Below are 19,973 nucleotides of genomic sequence, written 5' to 3'. Positions count from 1 at the left end.
AAAGCATGGCTCTGTACTCCATGTGGTACTGGTTTTGCAGGCATGAAAAGTGAAAGACTGACTCAGCTATCATATAGCTATCATATAGCATATCCAGAGAGCCACCGAGCCTAGGAAACGTGGGGCAGGCTCAGACTTAGTTCACTGTTGTCCTAGAAGGGCAATAGTGCAATGGTGATGCCTAAGTGACAGTGAAGACCCCAGGGTGCTAGAGATGCAACACATTTTCCTATGTAGTCTCTAGTCTTTAGGTTACTTAAAGCCATTGGACAATCATCAGATGGAAGATGTGCAGGACAAGTAAATACTGCGCACTAAATCCTGAGAGGTGTCAGTATTCAAAATGCACAGGAAACAGGACCACGATAAGGAGGTGAAGAAGCATGGCCGTTTATCTTCGTGTCTCTGTCTCCTGGCACAGACTCTTCTCAGTGTGCTAAATTTAACGGATCGAGTGCAGACTGTGTGGTTATGATGGACTCAACAGCCAATCTCTTTGTCCTGACCAGGAGCTAAAAGGACAAAGCTCAGGCAAGGAATTCCAAAAGCCAGAATGAGTATGGTAGGAGTAGGGAACAGAAAGGTTCAAGGAACTACACTTTAGCTTACAGAAGGTCGAGTAGGACAGGCTGGTAATGATGAGTACTTCAATAAGGTCAGGTAACCCAGTTCTCTAATGGGGACTGACTCTAAAAGGCCAGTTTATCTCTGCATCCCACAGCAATCTGGGGTTTTGGAGTAGGGGGTGAAATGTGAGATTTCCTTTTGGGAAATGTATTCTGGTGCGTACGGTGGTGGTGGTGCATGGTGAAGCTGATGTCAACGTGCTGTTAGCTGATGGTAGATGGTAGCGCTTTCTTCGTCTGGGCTTCGTCTGTGTGGTTTAGCTCCTTCAAAAGGAACAACAATTCCTGTTGGGTGTGATTTTAGGCTATTCCTTGACTAAGTGCAGTACTCTGCCCTTTAGCCTGGGCGGTGGCATCTGACTGAAGCTGGGAGGCAGTCCAACCCTAGGCCAGTAGGATTGGAAACTCTAGGGAGAAGCAGGGCGAGAGGCGTGGTGTGGGCGTGACCGTCTCAAGACCAGGCCACGCCTCCTTCGCCTCTCTGGGCTGCGCAAGCGCGTGGTGGGCTGTGAGCTGTCAGGATCCTAGCAGCGGGAGGCAGGGATCGGACATCGGTGCAGGTACTCCGCCGTGTGAGCCCAGCACAGCGACAACCGGGACAAGTGTTTCGAGGCCTGGGCTGCCTGCCAGGTCACAGAGTCGAACAGGGACCTGTGGGGCAGTTGGCCGCACAGGCAAGATGGGGAACCGGGAGATGGAAGAGCTGATCCCTCTGGTGAACCGTCTGCAGGACGCTTTCTCGGCTCTGGGACAGAGCTGTCTGCTAGAGCTGCCACAGATCGCCGTGGTGGGCGGCCAGAGCGCCGGCAAGAGCTCAGTGCTCGAGAATTTCGTGGGCAGGTGAGCGCACCGGGAGCGCGGTGGGGGCGCGTCCGTGGGGGGAGCCCGGTGCTTCAGGCCGTTGGAACATGGAACGGTGTGGGGAGCCCGAGGGTGGACTAGAGGCTGCAGCGGATTGGAGGCAGAGCAGTAGTGTTCCTAGAGCGGGCGGGGTCCTCCTTGCTCTGAGCATCCTTCGTCCCAGCATTCTCTACCCGGTGGTGACCCCCTGTCTGCCTTTCATCCTGCCATACAAAGCCATTTCCTCCCCACCCTCGGTGGGGGAGTCGGGGTACGCCCTGGGATCCACTTCCCTAGCTAGCTTGGTGCGCGCCAGCCCCTGGCAGCCTGGAAGCGCAGCCTGGTGCTTTCCAGTCGCCAGTTCTCTTTCTCAATATCCCTCTCCTTTCCCTGTCACTCTCCTGGAGGTTCTCAGCCGGGATGTACCCCTCCTTCTTCGCCCACACCCCCCTCTCCCCCACCCCACCTCCCCGCTCCCCGGTCCCCCCATCCCCTGTCCCTGACTCTCAGGTCTTCTCAGCTGTTTACTGTTTGAGACAGTCATCGCCTGCCCGGAGCAGGGGAGGCGGGGTGTGTGAACCCCGAAATCGCTGTGGCGAAGGCTTATGGGGGAGATGCTTGCCTACCATTCGCCTTGGGAGCTGAAGAATAAACGGTGGTGTGTTTATGAGTGTGCACCCATTCACTGCTCAGGCATGACTGAAAACCCGAGACCTCCAGGGATGACCGTGGACTTGCGATGTTCAGGTGCCGTGTCATTCCTGCACCATCTCAGAACTGACCAGCATATCTCTTGCACTCTTTCTATGCCATGCGCCCCCCCTCCCCCGCCCCAATCCTTCCTTAAGCTCTTGTTTATCCAGCGGGTCTTCAAGCTAACATCCAGAATTCAAATTGTAGTTATAGCTTCATGTCTCACAATTTTAAACAACAACAAAGAGTTGTTATTGTTTTGAGTCAGGAATCAACGTTTTTTTCCAGCAAACAATTCAGGAAGGATTGAGTTACCTTCATGGCCTTGTGTGAGGAGTGCGTGCATCCTGAAGGCTGGAATCTGTTTCCCAGTAGTAAACCAGGTAGAACGTGCAGCAATGGAAACGGTGGGCTGGATGAGGCAATCTGAGATTACACTTTGTTCTTTTATTTAGCTGGTGAGCGGCTTGTGATGCAGACGGTTCCTGCTGCGGTTCTCCATCTCCTTCTTCCTTTTTGTTATTGCTTGGCAATGTGTAAACTGTACTGCTGACTATTCCCACATTTTTGGGTGTGAGTGTCGTGAAGTGCGTTTCCCCTTTTCTCGGATGATGCTCGCTCCATCTCTCAGGAGATACTCTTCATTTTTCTTGCTTCAATGTGAACTAGAAAGATAAAACCGTGTAATTGCTCGCAGTTGGCAGCTACCCTTTCGTAGTTAGTTCCCTGGATCATTTCTCCTTGGTTTTATAATTAATTTTTGCTCAATAATAATAATAAAAAGCAACAGCAAAGCATTTTGCCTACGTCATCTCAGACCTCTGGTCCAAGGCAAGAAGTTATTTAATGATACTCATTCTTAAGGATTAAAATCATATTTCAAACGCAACAGCCATGCTCTTATGCATCTTCCTTATAATTTACTTGGATGGGCTTATATTTAAGCATATTTTGCTCAGTGCCTTTGAATTCAATGTAAAGTGTATGCACATATCTCAGTTCTGCCCTCCAGGCTTTCAAATCATAACAATCTTCCTAATGGTATAATGAAAATGTGTACATTTCTCCTCATTAGCTGTATTTTTCTATAATGAGAATAAAACAGAGGCACAGGAGAGTAACATATTTAATCCTGAGCATCCTTCCATAATAAAATGAAAAATGGGGACTATAAAAATCAGAGCACTTATCAGAATGTGTTAGACATTTTCCCTACTTTATAAGGTTTTACCAGTAGTGACTGTAAGGCTGATAAGAAGATAATGAACATAGAATATGCTCATTTAGTAAGTATATAAAACCTTTCCTAGCTGCAGAGTAGCCCTGTCTAGCGCAACTTATATATTAAGGAGAAAACTTAATTAGAAGGTCATTTGACTTTAATAAAGATTTCGGTCAGTGAATGATTGAGGAATCTAATTTCTAATTATAACTCAACCTTAGGGGAGGAAAAAGGAAAAAAAAACCCTTCATTTTCAGAAGTGAATCAGCCTAGGTTGAAAAGAAAAGGTTTTCATGTTTCAGTGGAATCTTTTAACTTTTATTAAGCAGGAGCTTCATAACGAATATAAGGTTCTTTAAGAGGCAGTCTTTCTCCTCTGCTCATAGCTGTTCTCACTGCAATGCTTGACCAATTGTGCAGTGACCGAGTACAGACCAGCACCAGGATCTTCACTTGGGTAAACTGTTTGCTTCTGAATTAAGCTCGTTCTCTTCAAAATACTCTCCTGTTTATTGACTGTTTACTTACCACTTAACAATCCACCTTTAGTGGCTGACCATATCTTTCCATCAAAAATAGTGTGCTTATACTGTTTTTCTTTTAAAAATGCCATTGAATGTATTCGGTTGTGGATGTATTTGTTTAGCTGTATCTGTAAAATCAATTGTCGGGTGACAAGTTTGTTATGAATAAAATGTGTCATGAATGAGCTACTTGTTTGTGATTTTCTTGCTGAAGCAATGGATTTGCATATTAATGTGATATAGAGTGAGTAGCTAGATTGTTGTGATTGTTCAAGGCGAGCCTATATGCTGGCAGTGAGAAACTGCTTATGCTCTAATACCCAGAAAGTTAAACCCATGGGCTGAAGGGTCACGACCAGACTCTCATCTGTCCATTGGTCTGGTTTGTAAATGGAGTAATTGAATTTATTCAGCTGTTTTCTCATGTGTGTATTTATATGATCGTTCTTGCCCTCCCTTCCAGCTGAACTCAGGGCCTGGTGTATGCCAGGCAAGTGCTCCATCACTCAGCCACATTTTCAACTCATCCCCCCCCCCCCCCATTGTAGACTTGAATCACCCTGTATCCCAGGCAGGCATTGAACTTGTGACCGTCCTCCCTCAGCAGTTATTGTAGCTGGGATTACAGGCCTGAGTCACCTGCATAAACAGAAAAGATTTGGAGGCCTGACTCTAAATTTGTATATTTAGATTGCAGTAATGGTAAAAATAATGGCTAATATTTACCGAGTTATTGCTACATCTTGGATGCTACCTCAGGTCCTTTTATATGAGTAATCTCATTTAATCCTCATAAAACTCTGAAGAGGTAGGCACACTTATTCATTTCATTTTACCTAATAGTAAATTAAAATGTAATGTGCTCGAACAAGTCACTTGTGGCTAATTTGAATTAATGTAAAAACTTCAGTTCAACCTGAGATGTTTGAACTCCTTAATCCAGTCTTCAAAACCTGTGTGCTGAACATGGAGGTTTATCAGTCCTTTTGGTTAATACTTGCAGTATCTTTCTTTTTGGTCTTATAACTCTGGGTGCTATATTGATATGATTTTATTTCCACTATGTTTTATTTCCACCTACTGTCTTAGAAGCTTTAATGAAAAGATACACATTTTTATTTACTAGACATTCCTGAAGATAGCTATGAAATGTAATTGAATTGTTTCCTTAAGTATGTGTTTAGAGTGCATATAACTTATTTATTGAGGTGCTAAGTGAAAACTGTACAAGCTGCTAATGTGCAAATGTTTTTAATGATACACTTGTTAGCAGCACTAGTTGCTCAGTGCTAATTATATAGGCAGAAGGTTTCATGTTATTTTATTTCAGTCTGAATGGTAAACAGGCCCCCGGTTCTCAACAAGTAGAGAAGTTGTGGTTCCTGGAAACCAGATAAAAGATTTTTAAACACTGACTGTATGGGAGCTTATTTCAGTGTGAAACATTATGTATAAGGCTTATGAAGATGTTGGCTATCTTGTTTGAGGGGAACTGAGTCATTTGGTGATGTTGTTGTCTATGGCCAGAGAATTAAACCTAAAAGCTTATTCAGCTCAAGGACTAACGGACTCAACTTCTTGATGGACTTCGCGAACATGCTTCAAAGTAAGAGTCCTCTAATTGTGATCGAGATGAAAACTTATTAAGCCATTGAGGAGAAGGATTTTGTTAAAATATCAAAGCATGTAAGTTATTGGATTTTCAAAGAAGAAATGGCTTTTAAGGTTGTCGCTACTAGGTCAATGGTTGGTAACAGTTAAAATGGGAAATTATGCTTAGAAATCTCTAAGGAGCGTATTCAGTAAAATATGAAAAATGTGAACTGTTTTTTTATCTAATGAGTTGGTGGAACCTGAAATTATGAAGGCATTTGTGCCGAATCAGCATTATATAATGCCTTTTAAGGACATCACAGGATCATAGTTAGTAAGATTTATTCACCACAACCAACATCCTTTATTTAAATACCAGTAATGTCCGTAAAAGATATGGCTCAGTGACGGAGTTTCGACAGAATATCTTTGTTTTGGTTTTACTTATAATTAACCAATATTTTAAAAGTTCTTAATGTCATAAAGAATGATGTCGAGGGATTGAGAAGATGGTTCAATGATTAAGAATGCTTGCTATGCAAGCTCTCCCAGTATGGTATTAGGTATGGCCTTAGGTGACTGCAACCCCAGAAACAGATGGATCCCAGGAACTTGCTAGCCAGCCAAGCTAGTCAGAACAACAAGCATCAGGTTTAGTGAGAGATGCCATCTCGAAAAATAAGATGGAGAGCAATAGGAGAAGACACCAGACGTCTTGCCTTCTTAGGCATGCATCCGCAACACTTGTCCTACCAACCATAAACCACCAGCACTATACCAAAGCTAAAAATGTTGGGCAGGCAGTCTTCCATAATCTCAGAGGAATGGAAACAGTATCAGGCACACTAGAAAGTAGGGTATTGGGCTCTCTATCAATTAGATGTAATATTTGACTTGTGTATTAGTATGCTTTCCATTGTTATAGCAAAAATGGTGGAGACTGGGTAATTTCATAAAGAGATGAGGTTTATTTAGTTCAAAGTTTTTAGAGGCTGGAGCCTCAACAGCATTGTATGGTTCTGATGAAGGCTTCATGGTGGGAGTGTGGGGGAAAGAGGTACAGGTCTCATGGCTAAGTGGGAAGCATGAGAGACAAGGAGGGGGATGTTCTCATATAACAACCGTCTTGGGAATTTATCCAAGTCCCACAGATGTGCATCAATTACTCCAGAGATCAAAGACCCCAGTGATCTCAATCATCCTTCCCCAGGTCTCATAAAAGTTCTCCGTCTCCTTACCCCGGCCGATGGAATCCAAGCTTCTCAGACAAACCCTACCCACAGCAGAGCAGCATGAGACTTCTGTAGACCTCACCTTTCGCTGTGGCTAGTTAAATCATGAGGTTTTACTTATCATGATGGTCTCATTTACTTTTAAGAGGACCAAAGGCAGTCAGGAAAAGGAGACTTTTCCCTCTCCGACCAGGGACAAATTAAGAGAGCTGAAAGCTGATGTACTGTATAGAACAATCAAATTTAATATTCTATATTAAAACTTTAAATATTTAATATTCTATATGGACAGAGTTCTTCCATTTCCCCATCTAAGTCTACTTTTCAGGGTCTCATGTTATCAACATTGCTGTACAAACCATAAATGATTATGAATACTACACGTTTCAATATTTTTAAAGGGAAGGGCAGTCCAACATTTGTTTTGGCCTTACTGAGTATGTAGGCCTGCACTCTTTGACAGAGTCCCCATATTTCTCAGTTCTTATGGTTTTCACATCCAAATGCCAATGGGGATAAAACTCAGAGGCAGAGAGGAAAGTTATTTGTTTAGATTGCATGGCTAGTAAGCAGCCAAACCTTGACATAACCTTGGACAAGACTCTTACTGGAATCCTTGAGAAATACAGAAGTAACATTAATGAACATCTATTGAATGCTAATGCTAAGATTAGTGGGCATATAAGACATCCAGAAACTGATGTCTGTGTGTGTATGTGTGTGGAATATATAAAACACCCAGAAGCATGTGTGTGTGTATGAATATATATGTATTAATATGTACATATATATGTGTGTGTATGAGGTATGCACACAGAGAGAACTGCCAAGCTCAAGCTCACCAGATGCCTCAGCAGGGAAAGGGGTGTGCTCTGTCAGCTTAATGGCCTGGCTATCCATGGAATCTACATAAATCTGCTCTCTGACTGTCACACAGTACCATGGCACATGAACCCTCCCATTAGTAATTAGTAATTAAAATAAGAAAACTGACAGAATAAAGTATGAGACCATAATTTTCAAACGGATATATAAGAAAAAGGCTGTTAAATACACTGTCAATTCGCTGGGATAAAAATTTATAGCATATTTCTTTTTGAAATAAAGCGGCCCTCCCCAGGCTGCAGCTCTGAAATCGATCTACGATTTAAGTGGAAAGCATGGAAAGCAGACAATGTATGGGTTACAGTGTCACTTACGCTCAAGGCCACATGTACCGAAGTATCAATGTCAAGGCAGGGAGGTGGTGATCTGCGTCTCAGTGTCCAGCTTGACAACAAGCTATTGAATTTAGACTGTATTTTTAATCACAAAGAGATACTGTACATTGAAGAGGGGAAAAGAAAAAAAGATACTGGAGAGATTAAAAATATGACTGAGGGTTGATGGGAGTCACATGCACAAGCACATGCTTGTGCGCGTGCGCGCGTGCGCGCGCGCACACACACACACACACACACACACACACACACACACACACACACTTCTGAGGCACTAATTCTGAAGAGGAATTCTATATTCTATTTTCTTATTTCAATATGAAGCACTTAGTTAAAATTTGGAAATAAATTAGATCCAAAAATGTGAGAGAAAATTTTCTATAGGCAAACCTAAAAACATTGTCTTGTTCAGAAAGTATGAGAGGAAAGAGAAGAGGTTGACTTTAAATAATGTATATTGCTGGGTGTGGTGGCCTTTAATCCCAGCACTCCAGAGTCAGAGGCAGGTGGATCTTTGTAAGTTTGGGGGCAGCCTAGCCTTCATATGAAGTTCCAGATTAACCATAAGTACAGAGTGAGACCGTGTCTTAATATATAAACTTAAAAATGTGTAGTTTTCAGAAACCATTTTCAACAAATGAGAGTGTTTATAAATAGTATGCTCGCGGCACTTTGCACATCTGTGGCTGTGAATAGTCTAACTTTTCTTCCTTTACCAGAAGCAAGAACTTTGGCATCAAACAAGATTGATGTAAGAAACCTCCCTCTGGTTTAATTTACACTCATTTCTTGGCGTTAGATACAGCGAACCCAAGAGATTTGTCCAAGGTCAGGAAAAGTCAGAGAGCTGGCTTTGGAACTTGATGTTCGGAACTCCTGGCCTTGGGTTTGGTTTCATTGTCTGCTCTCCCTCCTCCTATTGTTTTCGAGAGCCCCCCTCTTACCCCCACGCAGCCTGCCTGCTCCTTTTCCCACCCCGTAGTGGTACTGGTATTGGAGTAGACCTTCTTGACACTTCCCTGAATTGCTCTTCTTGCTAGCACCAACAGTACACGGTTCCTCCCGCCCCGCCCATACAGGATGGGAGGTGGAGACTGGAAAGGGAGTTCCTCTCAGATTTAGACCAGATAATTTTCTGAGATGGTAAGCCCTTGAGTAAAGTATGAGATTCAGAAGGTCCAAGTGACACACTAGAGTGACACACTAGAGTGACACACTAGAGGTATTGTTGAGGTGGGCATCAGCTAGAAAGCTGAGCCTGTCATAGTCACTGACTTTTCTCAAATCAAGGCATGCTTCTGAAAAAATTGCATATAAAGAAACAATAGGCCCCAAATGACACTCCTTAAAGAAAGGGTTGAGTTTCTAGGTTAAAACCAAATGCATTTGTGTAGCCAATGACATCCTTCAGTTTGCCTGGTTCATAGTCTTGCTTTTATTGTCTTTGCTGTCTTCAAGTTAACTGAGAGGCATTAAGGAGCATCAATATCATTATATAAGTTATTTGAATTGTCAGTTTTAAACAAACATCAATATTGTTTTAAGTCTTTTATGTTGAACAGAGATCTCTATTTCCAGGTCCTGAATGGGTCCATCGCTGATTCCTTACGACAGCATGTCATGTCTCTGCTTTAAGGAAATGATGGAGCTATGAGTTGCATATTTAGGTATATTAGAAATAGGGTTTCTGAAGTACCCCCTTTGTCTACTGTGTTTCTGTGGCCTGGAATAAATAAAAAAGATAGATATACTTAAATAAGTAAGTTGATAGGTGCCTATCCCAGTTAGGGTTACCATTGCTTCAACAAAACACCATGCCTGGGGAAGAAAGGGTTTATTTGGCTTATTACTGCCACAGTACTGTTCATCATCAAAGGAAGTCAGGGCAGGAAAACTCAAACATGGAAGGAACCTGGAGGCAGGAGCTGATGAAGAGGCCTTGGAGAGCTGCTGCTTACTGTCTTGTTCCCCATGGCTTGCTTAGCCTGTTTTCTTATAGGGATAGCACTACCTACAATGAGCTGAGCCCTCCCTCAGCCACCACTAGGTTTTTTTTTTTTTTTTTTTTTTTTTTTTTAATGCTCTTCAGGTTTGCCTACAGCCTAATCTTACAGAGGATTTTCCTTAATTGAGGTTTTCCCCCTCTCAGATAACTTTAGCTTGTGTTTAAGTTCACATCAAACCATCCAGCACAATGACCAATCTTTCTCATGGTTGGTGGGTTTCCTTTAGAGACCTGCAGAGAGCAGCTCTTGAAAAGGAGTCATCCCATTATGGTGACCAGGCTTGTGCTTGGCTGACTGGAGTGGGCATCCCATCTCTGACTTTCACAGTATATAAAACCTCTTTGGGCTTTAGCTTACACATTTACTTCATATTTGGGGTGTGTGTGTGTGTGTGTTTGTGTATATTACAAAATTACAGTTGTATTAAAGTGCACTTCTAAAAAGATCGGACTAACTTAGTGCACATTTGTGACTCCCTGAGAGAAACGGTTATTCACATCCAGCAGTATTACAATGCAACCGTTTTCTCTCACAGAAACTGGATTTAGATTACCTCTCCCTTCCAGCAGTTTCAAAGCACTTTTTTGTTTATGAATTCATTAACCTCTTTATGTTCCCTGAGAGAGTAGTAAAGCATAGTTTGCTAATTTAATTTATAAATGAAAAGTATTAAGTTGAAAGAGAAATCAAGTGACGCACAAGGAGTCTCAAGGTAACTCCTAGAGACGATGAAGGCAATAGAAATGGAAATAGTACAATGAATTTTGCAGGCATTCTTAGCCATTCTAGAGAATAGATTTTTTTTTATCACCTTAAACGTTCTTTATTTTGTGTGTGCATGCATGCGTAGGTATGTTGGTGCTCATGCCACCTAGGTCAGAGGACAACTTGTGCAGTTGGTTTTCTTTTCCCATCATGTAGTTCCCAGAGATGGGCCTCAGGCTGTAAGGGTTGATAGCAGGCTCCTTTGCCCACTGAGACATCTTGCTGGCCAGGGAATGGGTTTAAGGGACACATTTGATTCTATTATATGACCCACATCATTTTTAGGGTATACTTTTGTTTGGAAATGTTAGCTCTGTCTCTCTGTCTCTCTGTCTCTCACACACACATACACACACAACACAAATACACACACACACACACACACACACACACACACACACACACACACAGAGAGAGAGAGAGAGAGAGAGAGAGAGAGAGAGAGAGAGAGAGAGAGAGAGAGAGAGAGAATGACAGGTGTCTATCTTTCTAGCCCAGCTAAAAGTCTATCTACTATGAGAATTAGGAGTGTGTTTGTGGGTTTGGTTTATCATGGTGGCAGGTCCTTCCCGGGTATGTTTCCCAGGTAAGGTGAGGTAGCATGTTGGTGACATCCACTGCTGCCCTGTCTTCCTCGAGGCTTGTCTCCAATGTCCTTGTGCCTAGGTCTCTGCAGAGTTCGCACTATGTGATTGGTTTCCTGTCGATTTTCCCAATTATTTGCAGCTTCCTGTATACCTGTTATTTTTTGTAATGTGATGCTGGCGAACAGCAGGAATTAAATGATTGTTTTAGCCACATGATCCTTTACAAGCCATTTATCTAAGCTGAAATAGACTCTCCGTTTACAAAAAAAAAAATGGTTGTGAGTGAGGGGAGCATGGAACTAGATCTGAGCTCTTCAAACTATGTGATGAGTAGCAGTTGGTTTTCTACTGCTGTGATATCATATCCTGACAAAGGCAACCTACCAGAGAAAAGGGGGCTTGTTTGCGCTCACAGCTTGATCCATCATGGCGGAGAAGCCATGGCAACAGGAGCTTTTGAAAGCTGGTCACATTGTAATAGTCTTCTGTTTTTTATGCAGCCAGTACACAAGTCCAAGGAGCCGTTTTCTTCTTCTAGGGTGGGTCTTCCCACCACAGTTAAAGCCATCAAGATGATTCCCTCATAGATGTACCTGAAGGCTTGTCTAGATAACTCCAGATCCTGTCTTAGCCACAAAGGTTACAACCTATTAGTGGGCCATGGTGTCTAAGTAGTTGGTTGATAACCTTAAATAGACACCCAGTTACATTTCAGGTAGCAATGGCAGATATTTGTAAACATAGGCCAGGCAGCATTAGCCTGTACTCTTGTTCTTCTTAAAGCTGTTGAATATGTCTGTACCATTTTAAAGCTAACACTCCTCTAGACCTTTGGCCATTCTGCATTTAAGTGGATGAATTTATCTTTTCCTTATAGTAGACACACTTCCCATTACACAACACTGTCCTATGAAGACTAATTAAAACAGAGATCATTTTAGTGTGGTGAAAAAGTAGAATATGTCTGTAATAAAGTTCAGCCATTCTAAATGAATACGTAATAAAAATTGCCCTTTGTCCACTGAGACTTCTTAAGATCTATCATTTACCTTTGTGACTGCCAGATTGCCTCTAGGCTTATGCTTTCCTTGTGTGTTCACACACGTATGTGTGCGCACATGTGGGAAGACCAAAGTTCAATGTCCAGCATCTTTTAGAATTCATTTTACATATGTGAGTACACCATCACTCTCTTCAGGCACACCAGAAGAAGGCATCAGATCCCATTACAGGTGGTTGTGAGCCACCATGTGGTTGCTGGGAATTGAACCCAGGACCTCTGGAAGAGCCGCAGTCAGTGCTCCTAATCGCCAAGCCGTCTCTCCAGCCCTTGAGTGTCTTTCTTAATTGCTTTCCATCTTAATTTTTGAGTGAGGGTCTCTCTCAGAACCTAGAGCTCACTGATGTGACTGGAAAGTCAATGAGATTCAGGGGTCTTGCAGTCTCCACCTCCCTAGCACTGTTTACAGACTTCTAAACTCAGGTCCTTGTGCTTGTCTGGCAAGCACTTTCCTGGCTGAGCTATTTCTCTAGCCCGGAGTTTATAGTCACATAATGTGAAATTTAATTTTGAGGGCAGAGCGATTTTAATACACTTGTTCATAGGTAGCTGACAAATACAATGGCGAGTTCTGCTTAAAAGCTGGTAGTGGATGGGTTAGTTTGGCAGCTGAGTCCCTTCTTTAAGAGTCGTGTTTTGAGAGTCCACTGTATTTCAGAATGGGGGGAGGCTGTATGGGTGTAGTCACCTTCTCAGAAAGTTGGTACCCAGTAGACTCTGATATGCATGGCAACTGCTATTATTTGGGTAAACAAATGTGATGGAATCTTCATTATCGACTTGATAGGATTGAGAACCACCGAAGAGACGTGCTTCTAGGCATCCCTCAGAGATTGTCTTCAGAGATGCTTAGCTGAGAAGGGCAGCAAGGCACTATTCTATGGACTAGAGCTTCACACTGGATGAAAACGAGGAGGTGAGGGGGATGCGGGCATCCATCTCTCTCTGTTTCCTTGCTGCAGACACAGCTTGGCCGACTGCCCATGCTCTTGCTCTCACACCTTCCTGGCCGTGATGGACTGTACTCCCAAACTCTGAGCTGTAATGAACAAATCTTTATATTCTTGTTGCTTCTATAGAATCTAAGAACGATTTCTTGAGAAGGGTTGTAATTTAAGATGCATATCAAAGAGTATGAATCTGATAAATCAAGATTTGGGCCAGTGGCACCAGGTGAGAATGCTTTTATGGAACAGAGACCTCTCCATCCAGCCTGGATAGGAATGGTGGGAGATACCTGGCAGAATGAACTGGGCCCTATTTTGGGTCGCTAAAATAAGAAACCAGTCCTTAACCCAAGAAACAGTGAGCCCTATGAATACTTAGGGGGGATGCAATGGAGCCAGGTTTTAGGGAGATTAAGCTGACCACACACTGTATCCTGCACAGATGAAAGATGTATCAGGGGCACTGCTGAAAATTGACCAATATAATGGTGATGGAGGTGTGAGCTTGTAATTTTAATAGAAACAGAAAAAAGATCATTTCAGGGATAGTCTATGATTAACGAGGAAAGCTCAGAGACAGGAACCCCAAATAATTTTAAACATTGACTGGGCCCTGCAGGAGTGTTGGTGTAATTTATTTAGATAAGTATATGTGCTGAAGGAAGGAATGCGTCCTCCCTCTGCTTCCAACTAATTGAGTCTCTCACTGCACCTGGGCCCTGTGGCACAGGCCAATTAATAATCCCAACAATTCTGGAAATAGCAGACTAGGGATTACAAAGTCAGATCAGCTTGGTTTATATAGTGAGTCAAGGCTTTTCCTGTCTCAAAATTAAAAAAAGAAAGAAAAAGAAAAGAAAAGAAAAGAAAAGAAAAGAAAAGAAAAAAGGAAAAGAACATGCCTGGATCTATAGCTCAGTGTTGAGTTGTTTGCTTAGCATGCCTGAGGTTGATCCCAGTAGTAAAAGATAAATAAATATTTGACTCCATTCCATATCCAGGGTCATCCATGAAGCTCCCCATCTGACCACCCTGGCTGTATTGATTGTGATCTCCAACAATCCTCCCCTACTCGTTGCTCACGGTGTTCAGCAGTTGACTGTTTCCATGTGTTAGCTCAATATCAGTTCTGGGACACTGAGGTGGACTGAAGACCTTTTGTTAGCATTCTGCACAGAATTTTGTATCTTGGATACTATTATTTGAGGTACGGTGATAGACTGGCTGTTTGAACCCGCTAGAGCTCATACAGACATCAGAATCTGCAATGTGACTGTGTTGGAGACTGGTCCGCAAGGAAGTAGTTAAGAGGTCATACACGTGGGGTCTTGTGCTAAAAGGATTAGTGACCCTAAGATGGTGATTCTCAGCCTTCCTAATGCCATGAGCTTTTAATACAGTTGTTCATGTTGTGTTGACCTCCGACCATAAAATTATTTTGTTGCTATTCACAAGTAATTTTACTACTGTTATGAATCATAATGAAAATATCTGCTATGCAGATGGTCTTAGATGACCCCACCCAAGGGATCTCTACCCACATGTTGAGAACCACTGCCTTAAAAGGTGAGGCATCAGAGACTCCCTTTGCTTCTGTGGGCCCAGGAAGACAAGGTCCAGAAGGAAGCAGCCGTCTATAAGCCAGGAAGAGTGCCTCGACCTTGCTCTTAGATTTCTAGCCTCCACGATAGTCAAGAAATAAATTAGTGTTGTTGGTGCTACTGTGCCTGAGGCGGCGCTTTGTTATGGAACCCTGAGCAGACTAATGCAGCTACTTAATTCTTATTGAGTTCTCGCTAGTTAAACTGGTGATGCGACTTAGATGGATCAGACTGAGAGCGGGGATCCTGGCTTTCAGGAAGAGCTCTGATTTTTTTCACAAGAAAATTGGCTCACGAACCCTTGCTCTCGACAAACTAAAGCCCTTAGTCTGTGTTCTATAGAGTCATCCCTTCTCTGGCCTGAACATTCCTCTCCTTTTTTTGGGATGATACAGACATACCTCGGAGTGTACTGTTTTAGCCTCTTCCTGCTTCAGTTGTTGGCTTAGCGTTACCCCCCCCCCCCCATTACAGCATCCACATCGATTTGATTGACAGGGGAAAGTGTTACTTAAAAGATGGTCCATTCCAGGACTCCTTCCCCCAAGGCCAGTATATATGTGTGTGTGTGTGTGTGTGTGTGTGTGTGTGTGTGTGTGTGTGTAAGATTTACCTAAGGATCTTATCAATTAAAGGTTCCGGGGCTCCCCCCATGGAGCCTGGTGTACTGGCTTTGGAACAAGCCGGAGCAAGTTGTATTTTTCCAGAGCTCTCTTTGGAAGTGCCCCTGGTAAACAGCCAGTTATGAGAGCTGCTAACCACTATTTCTATAATTCTCATGATTTCTACAGCTGTGGATAGGCAAGGCAATATATCTTTTCCTCCCAATTTTCACACCAAAACCACCCCTGTTAGAGCCACTGATCATCTATAGTAAACCTGATTTCCAAATGTGTCTGTGCCTAATTATGAGTTCCTATTGACTGAGTCAAAGTGACACCAATGACCTTCTGAACTATAGTTATGGACTGATAATGGCTTCGCTATGTGTAATCCTCCAATCTAGCCTCCACACAGTCATACACGATTGAAATGTACCATAGTTTATATCTGGAGTGTCCTATGGTGGCCTATGTATTCAAGTCTTGGTGGTGTTAAAGCCTGGGCACCATTGGGAGGTGGAACCTTTAGGATGTGAGGCCTTATAGAAGAAGCCGAGTCACTGGTGGCAAACCTTGGGTGGGGTATATCTTAATTACTTTTATGTGGCTGTCATACAACAGCATGAACAAGGCACTCTAGAAAAGACAGCATTTAACGGGGTTCATGGCTTTAGAAGGTTAGAGTCCATGATGATACAGGGAAGGCACAGCAGCAGGAACAATTGAAAGCTCACACCTCGAATTGAAAGCAGTAGTCAGAGTGCATGGGAATGGGGGAAGCTTATGAAGTTTCAGCTCTCGATCCTGTGACACAGCAAGGCCATACCTCCTAATCCTTCCCAAATAGTTCCACCAACTAGGGATCAATTATTCAAACATCTGAGCCTATGGGGGGGGGTGGCATCTTAGTTATGGCTAATGTCGCTGTGTTGAAATACCATGACCAAAAGCAGCTTAGATAGGAAAGGGTTGTTTTTTCTTACATAGCTTGAATCACAGACTATTGAGAGAATCTGTCTTAGGGTTTTTACTACTGTGAATAGACACCGTGACCAAGGCAACTCTTATAAGGACAACATTTAATTGGGGCTGCCTTACAGGTTCAGAGATTCAGTCCAGTATCATCAAGGTGGGAACATGGCAGCATCCAGGCAGGATGAGAGTTCTATATCTTCATCTGAAGGCTTCTAACAGAACTCTGACTTCTAGGAAGCTAGGAAGAGGGTATTAAAGCCCACACCCACAGTGACAACTTACTCCAACAAGGCCACCCCTCCTAATAGCCACTCCTGGACCCAAGCATATACAAACCATCACAGAAGCCAAGGTAGGGCAGGAACCTGGAGGCAGGAGCTAAAGAGGCCATGTAGGAGTGCTGTTTACTGGCTTGTTCCCCTGGCATGCTCAGCCTGCTTTCTTACAGAATCCAGGACCACCAGCCTATGGATGGCACCACCCACAATGGTCTGGGCCCTTTCACATCAATCACCAATTAAGAAAATGCCCTACAGGCTCACCTACAACCCAATCCTACGGATGCATTTTCTTGATTGAGGTTCTCTCCTCTCAGATGACTATAGCTCAGGCCAAGTTGACATAAAAACTAGCCAACACTGGGAGGTACTCTCATTCAAACTACCACAGGCTATCTATTTTTTTGTTTTATTTTGTTTCCTGGACATCATGAGATGAACAGGTTTTTTTTTTTTTTTTTTTTTTTTTTTTTTGCTAGGATATGTTGCCTTGATACAGGTCCCCAAAGCAATGGGGCCAAGTGACCATGGACAGAAACTTTGTAAATGTGAGCCAAGGCAAACCTATCCTCCACGACATTGATTTGTATTGGACATTTTGTTCATAGTGGTGAAAAGCTACGTGACACAGTAAGACACTCAAATCAAGTGACGCTACTGTATTTAGATATCGAGTCTCTTGGCGTATCATCTAAGGCCTCAAGTGGCTCAGTCCCTTCATGGTTATCTGCTGGTATTCTTGATTAGTTACACCCTGAGCACACTCACCAGCTCCATTGCTTTTATTCATGTGGAGGACCTCTTCATAGGAATAACATAAGGGTCCTGGCCAACTCCTCCTCTACTTAACTCAAATCTTCTTTTCTCTAGGAAGCCTCAGGGGCCTCTCACACACTGTCTGGGTACTTTGTCTCTCTCCTGGACATCTGGAATTCTCTCTGTGCTTCTTTAACATTATACTTACCATATTGCATCAAATTATGTTTATTGCTTCTACTACTAAACTGTAAATTCCTTAAGGGTAGAATCTCTCGTATTTGTTTATATTCATTTCCAGTGCCTGGTAACTTCCAAATAAATACTGACGGAATTAACCAACAAGCAGTATAAAGAGGTTTCATGCTTTATGGCACTTGACTTCTTTGCAATGCATGATTCGGTCATTTGGGCATTCTCTGAGCTTCAGTTCCTGTCTTAGGCATGAGAAAGACTCCAATAAGAAAACAGGGACGTGTGTGTGTGTGTGTGTGTGTGTGTTTGTGCGTGTGTGCGTGTGTGCGTGTGTGTGTTTAAAATCTGGGTGTTTTCTATCTAACAGAGACCTCAAGTTATCAAGTAACTGGGCACTAAGAACTGGCATAGATGTCTCAAGAACACTGACTGGGATAAAGTAAGAGCGTGAAAGGAAGGGAGGTAGAGATTTCCCCGGAAAGCTACGATTGGGTGACACTTCAGTTGGAGGACAAGGGCTCAGCCACGAGAAGACTGAGGAGCGACAATTGGTTCCATGAGAAGGGGGTTCCATGTGGCAAACTTCTGCAGTGTCTCAGAACTGAGTGTTGGTGAGACTTAACTCACCATGATGGAAGCCAGAGAGGTGGGAGGAACATGGCAGGGAAAGGTGGCAGAAGGGAGTTAGTAGGTTTTATTGGAGCCCAGCTAGGGTTAGGGTTTATCCAGAGCACCGTGATAAGGTGCAAAAGGGAGGGTTTTAATCAGGACAATGACATAATCTGATTTACATTCTAGAAAGGGCACACTAGGTCATTGAGGATTGCAGCAGCTGTGGACCCTGAGGTGCCACTGTAGTTAACATGCCTGAGAAAACAGAATTGTGATTGTACATAATTTTAATAACTTCATGCCTGCAGTTAGAAGCAATAGATTTAGTTATTGCAAAACAAGAGTGTGATTTGGCACATCAAGCTTCTTTTCCACTGTAGACTTTATAAGCATTCAGTATCAACCAATCATGGATTTTTTTTTTTAAATGAATGATACATGTTGGTAAAGACCTATGGAAAATGAAATCCTTACAAACTGCTGTTTGGAACAATGGGATTTTGTAGAGGGTTTTTTACTTGGTTGGAGGTTCTTGTTTGATTGTGGGAATGATCCAGAAGGGGAAGATATAAATACAAGAGGGGAGGGTAACAGAAAGAACAGAGAGTGTGATGGGATGCAATCCAGGGCTTCTATGAAGGGATGGCTCATCCACAGGGCCTGAAAGGTATAGGTTGTTGAGCTGTCTGTGAAGTGGCTTTCTCTCTCTCTCTCTCTCTCTCTCTCTCTCTCTCTCTCTCTCTGTATGTGTGTGTGTGTGTGTGTGTGTGTGTGTGTGGTGTGCAGGGAAGCTTCAGTTTGAGCAGGAGACAGGGAAGGAGAAAAAGGTAAAGTTCAAAGCATAATATGATGTTCAAGGAAATGAAAATGTGGGCCATAGAAAAAAAACTGTTGAAAGCTATGTGAGATTGTTTCTTTTCTAAGAAAAAAAATTCACTAGTCTTTCTGAAATGTAGGCTATATTAGATGGGCTTTTTATAGAAGAAGAGACCTAATAGAATGTATGGATGTTTGTGTATGTGCTTGCGTATGTGTGTGTGTTTATGTGTGTGTGAATCAAATATATGTGTATAGATCCACATTTACATGCAACACCTGCGTGCATGCACACACATAATCAAAGAGGATCTACTAGGTTGGCTTCATTACACAATCCAGTCAGGGCTGGGTGCTACTCCATAGGTTTTCTGCACAATGGAGGGACAAAACCCCAGTAGCTGCTTAGTCCTAGGTGCTGGGTGCTTCTTCAGTCTCCACCTAGTACTGAAGGCCCAGAGCTCTATGGAAAACCATTGATCTTCAGTCCATGTTTGGCAGTTAGGGAAGCTAGAGTCTGTTAACAAAGTATGGCAGTCACAGCGACAGATATTCTTTTTGTTTGTTTGTTGTTTGTTTTTTTAGACAGGGTTCCTCTGTGCAGCCCTGGCTGTCCTAGAACTCACTCTGTAGACCAAGCTGGCCTCGAACTCAGAAATCTGCCTGCCTCTGCCTCCCAAGTGCTGGGATTAAAGGCGTGTGCCACCACTGCCAAATTTTCTTGCTTAGAAGGAAGCAGAGACAAACAGGTGTCACTGCTCTTTCTATCTGGGCTGCCCAGTGGGAGGTGCCACCCATTTTGCAGGCAGGATTTCTCACTTCT

The 19,973-nt window shown here is 43.0% G+C and overlaps 1 protein-coding gene across 4 annotated transcripts in view; it reads left to right on the top strand.

Moving 5' to 3' along the window:
- Positions 1-810: 810 nt before the first annotated feature.
- Positions 811-19,973, top strand: part of Dnm3 (dynamin 3) — a 482,789-nt gene continuing 463,626 nt past the window's right edge. For 2 of the 4 annotated variants that reach the window (XM_029478095.2, XM_085842512.1), the window contains exon 1: positions 811-1,466. In XM_029478095.2, the coding sequence (XP_029333955.1) occupies positions 1,306-1,466 (161 nt within the window). In that variant the 5' untranslated portion in view covers positions 811-1,305. The remainder of the gene's footprint in view (positions 1,467-19,973) is intronic. The other 2 variants (XM_029478106.2, XM_029478110.2) reach the window with 1 other exon arrangement.

The sequence above is a fragment of the Mus caroli genome, unplaced genomic scaffold (assembly GCF_978045245.1).
Source record: "Mus caroli unplaced genomic scaffold, Mus_caroli_1 scaffold_1, whole genome shotgun sequence".
Lineage (NCBI taxonomy): Eukaryota > Metazoa > Chordata > Mammalia > Rodentia > Muridae > Mus > Mus caroli.
Note: the sequence above shows the minus strand (reverse complement) of the source record. Positions and strands in the feature narration are given on the sequence as shown.